The sequence below is a fragment of the Mandrillus leucophaeus genome, unplaced genomic scaffold (genome assembly GCF_000951045.1).
Source record: "Mandrillus leucophaeus isolate KB7577 unplaced genomic scaffold, Mleu.le_1.0 Scaffold870, whole genome shotgun sequence".
NCBI lineage: Eukaryota > Metazoa > Chordata > Mammalia > Primates > Cercopithecidae > Mandrillus > Mandrillus leucophaeus.
The window spans coordinates 155,259-160,815 of record NW_012109475.1 but is presented as its reverse complement, the minus strand read 5'-3'; the positions used below and the strand labels follow the sequence as shown (position 1 = coordinate 160,815).

At 57.2% G+C, this 5,557-nt stretch overlaps 2 protein-coding genes across 3 annotated transcripts in view; both read right to left on the bottom strand.

Moving 5' to 3' along the window:
- Window positions 1–3,529, bottom strand: part of SLC27A5 (solute carrier family 27 (fatty acid transporter), member 5) — a 12,584-nt gene extending 9,055 nt beyond the window's left edge. Inside the window, exons 1-3 of one of the 2 annotated variants that reach the window (XM_011969078.1) lie at window positions 2,733–3,529; window positions 2,169–2,378; window positions 1,282–1,440 (exon numbers count right to left, since the gene is read on the bottom strand). In XM_011969078.1, coding sequence (XP_011824468.1) covers window positions 1,282–1,440; window positions 2,169–2,378; window positions 2,733–3,420 — 1,057 coding nt within the window. In that variant the 5' untranslated portion in view covers window positions 3,421–3,529. The remainder of the gene's footprint in view (window positions 1–1,281; window positions 1,441–2,168; window positions 2,379–2,732) is intronic. The other variant, XM_011969079.1, reaches the window with a different exon arrangement.
- Window positions 3,530–5,306: 1,777 nt separating this feature from the next.
- The window catches only part of ZBTB45 (zinc finger and BTB domain containing 45), a 14,180-nt gene continuing 13,929 nt past the window's right edge, over window positions 5,307–5,557 (bottom strand). The window contains exon 3 of the mRNA XM_011969099.1: window positions 5,307–5,462. Coding sequence (XP_011824489.1) covers window positions 5,307–5,462 — 156 coding nt within the window. The remainder of the gene's footprint in view (window positions 5,463–5,557) is intronic.

Here is a 5,557-nt window from a genome sequence, read left to right as displayed (position 1 = left end):
GTCTCGATCTCCTGACCTCGTGATCCACCCGTCTCGGCCTCCCAAAGTGCTGGGATTACAGGCTTGAGCCACCGCGCCTGGCTTTTTTTTTTTTTCTTTTTTAAACAGAAGGCCTCTCACTATGTTGTCCAGGTTAGTGTTGAACTCCTGGGCTCAAGTGACCCTCCTGCCTTGGCACCCCAAAGTGCAGGGATTATAGGCATGAGCAACCACACCTAGCCATGATAAAAGTTTGAAAACACAAAGAGGCTGGGCGTGCTGGCTCACACCTGTAATCCCAGCACTTTGGGAGGCCGAGGCTGGTGGATCACAAGGTCAGGAGTTCAAGACCAGCCTGACCAACATGGTGAAACCTTGTCTCTAGTAAAAATACAAAAATTAGCTGGGCATGGTGGTGCATGCCTGTAATCCCAGCTACTCAGGAGGCTGAGGCAGAAGAATTCCTTGAACCCGGGAGGTGGAGGTTGCAGTTAGCTGAGATCATGCCACTGCACTCCAGCCTGGGTGATAGAGCGAGACTCTGTCTCAAAAAAAAAAGAGAGAGAAAATGGCCAGGCGCGGTGGCTCACACTTGTAATCTCAGCACTTTGGAAGGCCGAGGCAGGTGGCTCACGAGGTCAGGAGTTCAAGACCAGCCTGGCCAAGATGGTGAAATCCCATCTCAACTAAAAATACAAAAATTAGCTGGGCATAGCAGTGGGTGCCTGTAATCCCAGCTACTCGGGACGCTGCAGCAGGAGAATCACTTGAACCTAGGAGGCAGAGGTTGCAGTGAGCCAAGATCGGGCCACCGCACTCCAGCCTGGCGACAAAGCAAGACTCCGTCTCAAAAATAAAAATAAAAATTAAAATTAAATTTAAAAAAAGAGAAAAAAGAACAAGCTATGGAGAAGTCCCTGTCTAGATTCTGAATCAAGAGTCCAAAGAGACAGCCCTATGGAGTGCTTGAGAGCACTCCTACTCCAGCTCCCCCTGCGGCCATGTCACAAATCTGGGCCAGCATCCCCATCATCTCCTGAGCACCCCACCTTCCCTGGATGCCTGTGACCGTCACTCATATCAGGTCTTGTCACCTCCTGACCAAAGCACAGCCATTAGGGACTGTGTGGGCGTCCAGGCGTCTGTCCATGAGGCCCTGGTACTCACTGGTGGGTGTCCCTTCTCGAAAGTGAGAACGCAGGGTGCTGGGTAACCTACAGTGTCTTTTTGCCTTGACAGCCCCACCCTGACACTTACTCCAGTGGTCCTGTAGATTGGAGAGATCCTCAGAAGTGGGCTTACCGAGCTCTAAGCAGCCGAGGATCCCAACGACAAGTCCCATCACGTGGTACAGAGGCAGGACCATGTAAACCACGTCATCAGCTGTGGCCCCAAATAAGGACAGCATCTTGCTCATCTGCAGTACCCTCTCATGAGTGAGGATGGCTGGCTTCGGGAGGCCTTGGGATGAAGGCGTGGCAAGGGCAGAGTGGTGAAATGACAGCACAGAGAGGGTCCTGACCAGAGGGATAGATCTCTAACAGCCAGGCCTGCATCGGGGTTTGAGGCTCTCAGAGAGCAGTCAAGTACAGGGATCTGTGGTTGGGTTCACAGGCTGAATTTGGACTGAGAGTAATATGTCAAGACCAAAGGTTTCAGTGGCTGTTTACTGGACACAGGAAGCATTCTGGCATTGACCTCTCAAATTACATTGGGGGTCAGAGTTCAGGCCAAATGTCAAAATCAAGGCTCTCACAGTGGCTCACACCTGTAATTCCATCATTTTGGGAGGCTGAGGTGGACAGATCACCTGAGGTCAGGGGTTAGAGACCAGCCTGGCCAACTTGGCAAAACCCTGTCTCTACCAAAAATGCAAAAATTAGCCAGGTGTGGTGGTGGGCGCCTGTAATCTCAGCTACTCAGGAGGCTGAGGCAAGAGAATCGCTTGAACCCAGGAGGTGGAGGTTGCAGTGAGCCGAGATCACACCACTGCACTCCAGCCTAGGTGACAGAGCAAGACTCTGAGTCAAAACAAACAAACAAACAAACAAAAAACAGCCAAACAAGCAGAAAACAAATGTCAAAATCAGATGGTAAAGTGGTTTCAGAGGTCAACACTGAGGCACAAGTCAAGTGTGGGGTCAGGTCAGCCTGAGAGTTCAGAGGCTGGTACTAATGGGCACCCTCACCAGTGGTCCCTGAGGTGTAGATGAAGAGGGCAGGGCTTCTCCAGGTGATCCCAGCACGCAGGTCAGCAGGCACTGGATGGGAGGGCGCTGCATCCAGGGCAGCCCCCAGAGCCCCCACCCCTGGTGTAGGGGAGGTATGACTGAGGTAGAAGCAGCGGATGTTCTCAGCCTGCAGCTTGGGAAGGATCTCCTCCAGGCTCTCCCGGAGGTCTGCAGGGATGGGTCAGAGGAGAAACAGATGCAAGGCTCACCTTTGAGGTCACGAGGCGGGATCTGAGACCCAGAGATGCAGGCAGAGTTGCAGCTAGCATAGAAAAGCATCCATGTTGTTCGGTAAAGAATCCCATCATTAGTATTTTTGGTCAAAAAGGATTGAAATAGCCATTGTGGGAAAATTAAACTCTGGTGACTTGAGAACTACTTTCTGCTCATAAGTCTTGATTATAACTGCCTGAGAAAGTGGGCAGGTGGGGACCAAGGGCCTCTGCCAGTCCCACCAGGACCCCTGTCCTACAGTCCCTGCCCTTGCCCCCTTCCTTTCTCCACTGGCTCCAAGGCCCTCACCTGGGTCCACCACCAGCACCCGGGCCCCGGAGCTCAGCACAGAGTGCACCAGGGGCATCCCCCGGCTATGCGGGTTGATCCAGGCTGTTGGGCAGCCCAGCTTGGCCAGCCCCAGCCACAGACACAGGGCTGGAACGGCCTGGGAAGCCAGCACCAGGAGGGCGGCAGGCTCCCCAGCACACAGGCTCGCACGGCCACCCATCTCAGCCTTCAGGGCCCATGCCGCCTGGCAGGCCCGGGCATCCAGCTCGCCAAGGGTGACTGAGCCAACCCCGGGCCCCGTCCACACCAAGACTGCCCTGCCAGACTGAGCTCGTGCTCGCCTCTCGAAGGCATCTACAAAGGTGTCAGGTGGCTGCCGGCTCAAGCATGCCCTGATCTTCAGGCCCACATGGAGGAGCTTAGCCAAGAAGACCACATCAGCCGGCAGCCAGCGTAGCCCTGGGGGCGGCCGTGCTGGCAGCAGGGTTAGTGCCAGGGCTGCAGCTGCCAGGCTCAGCCCATGGGGCACCCAGGGGCTGAGCCAGGGCCGTGCTAACATGGCCAGCCCAAGTAGCACGCAGCATGTGGGATCCCCTAGGAGCCAGCGCAGGGTCAAGGCCACAGCCACTGGCCACACTGGCTGTCCTAGGCCCCAGAGCAGGAGCAGCAGCAGCAGCAGCAAGGCCAACCGTCGCCTGACACCCATGGTACCAGCTCCTCCCTAGGAGCAGCAGCTGTGGAATATTGAGGCTCACCTCTGGCCCCTCAGAGTAGCCCAATGGCTCCTCCCCAGGGGTGGCGGCCCTGGCACTGCTGACAGTGGCTGGTCCTCTCTCCAGGACTTTGCCCCCAGCCCTTCTCCTCTACATGTTTGTTTGCTCTGACTGGTCTTGTGTGTGGCTCCAGCCCCTCTCTGCCTATTTGCCACCCCTATCAGCCCCCTCCTTTGCCAGGTCTGACCCCTTTCCATCATTGGCCTCTGGGTTCCCAGGTCTCTGCCCCTTGGGCACCACCACTAGCCTCCTTCCTGCTGTCCTGCTTGCCCCATCCACCCTCCGGGGCTGGCGTCTAACTCCCTTGCCTCCCCTCCCATCCCTGCTGTGTACCAGGCACTCAGAGCACAGAAATCCCTGCCCTTGGGAACACTCCAATCAGGCCAAAGAGAAAAGCAACAGGACAGCAAGGTGGACCTCACTGGGAGGTCCTCCTGTGACACCCACTTAAACCCTGGGGAGAGGGCCTCAGCCAGGCTAAGCCCCTTGTCCCACGATCCAAGGAATCGTAGCCTCCTGCCAGGCATCCAGCAAGTGCTCAGTAAATAGAGGAACACTCGCATCGCCTGGATTCAAACCAGCTCTGCCCCCCACCCATGTGCTTGCTCTGTGACTCTCTGTCCCATCTCTGGCTTTGATGACGATGGAGTCCTGGGGTTCAGGAGACTGAAGTCAGCCCATGATGCACTCAGTTGGATCATCAAAGCCTTGGCATTTCACCTTGAGGAGGCAGTCCCAGAAGGTAAATCCAGAGGAGCTGCCATTGGCCTAGGAGCCTGGCAGGTCAGGCTGAGGCATGGCCCTCCAGGACATACCCCACTCCACCAGCTCGAAATCCTTAGGGCAGGGCACCTAGGCTAGGAGCCACTATTGTGCTGAAGAGGGGAGAGGTGAAGAGTGGCTGCTCTCTCCACTGGATGCAGGGGCCTGGGACATGGCTGGCCACTGGGGTAGTGTCCCCAACTGCCCAGCAGTCAGCCCCCGGATCCCACCCCTCACTGTTTCCTGTCCCCAATACAGCCATCAGAGCCCTCCCTGAACTTGGCCCCCAGCACTAAGGGCAGATATAGGGGGGCTCATATACCCTCAGGGCAACCTGGCCCCAAAGATCCCCCTGGGCTCACCACAAGTAAGGTGCTCAGCCATGTCCATCAGAGTGGGGGAGGGGAAGTCTCAAGTCCAAAAGGCCCTTAGACCCTGGCTGGAAGATCTATGGGAGGGGCCTCAAAGGTCGTGGACAGCAGCAATCAGGAGTGCGATGGGGCTTTCACATGGCCTCCCTCTCGGAGACCCATCTCAGATGTGCCTGCCTATCCTCCTCCCCACAGGACTCAGGGATACAAGAGAAGCAAGTGCCGGTTATATATGTAGCCCATCTTAGCCCCTACAGAACAGAGGTCCGAGATGGCAAAGGGGACCATCCTGTCCCTGCCCAGGACAGCCTGTGGGCCGCATGGGTGCCGCCCAAGAACAAGGACGCTGAGCCCTGACACCCACAGCTTGTCTATGAGAGCAAGGCACGCACTGATCCAGGTGCTCACAGCTTCGTGGTTTAGGCCCCATGGCCTACAGTCCTTTATTAGAGTGAGAGTCCCGAGGCCCAGCCCCCATATATGATGGGTCCACTTGAGCCTCCTTAGGCGCCCCACGAGGGAGGGATAGCTTGGGTAGGGAGCTAGGGACCTTGAACAGCCTCACACCGGGGCAGGGGAGCGGCCCCAGCCCCCACCCCCACCCCAGGAGAGGGCGGGGCGAGAACCGGAGTCATATCTTGGGCCGGGTCCCAGCGCCTGAGCGCCCGGTTTAGGCAGGAAATGGTCTAGTTCTCAGAGGTGGTCTGGTCCCTAACCAGCCCCAGCTCGGCACCACCTGGAGGGTTCAAGTACATGGAGGAGAGGAGTAAGGCGGACTTAGGCCCCGGTATGGAGAAAGGGTGAAGGGAGAGAGAGGACCTGCGCTCAGGAGGGAGCGTGGTCTAGTGGCGGGAACCACGGGTCCCGTAGCGGGGGTGGCCGACCGTGCGGGAGGCCTCGGATCCACTGTGGGCGAGGCCAGGCCCCAGCCCCATCA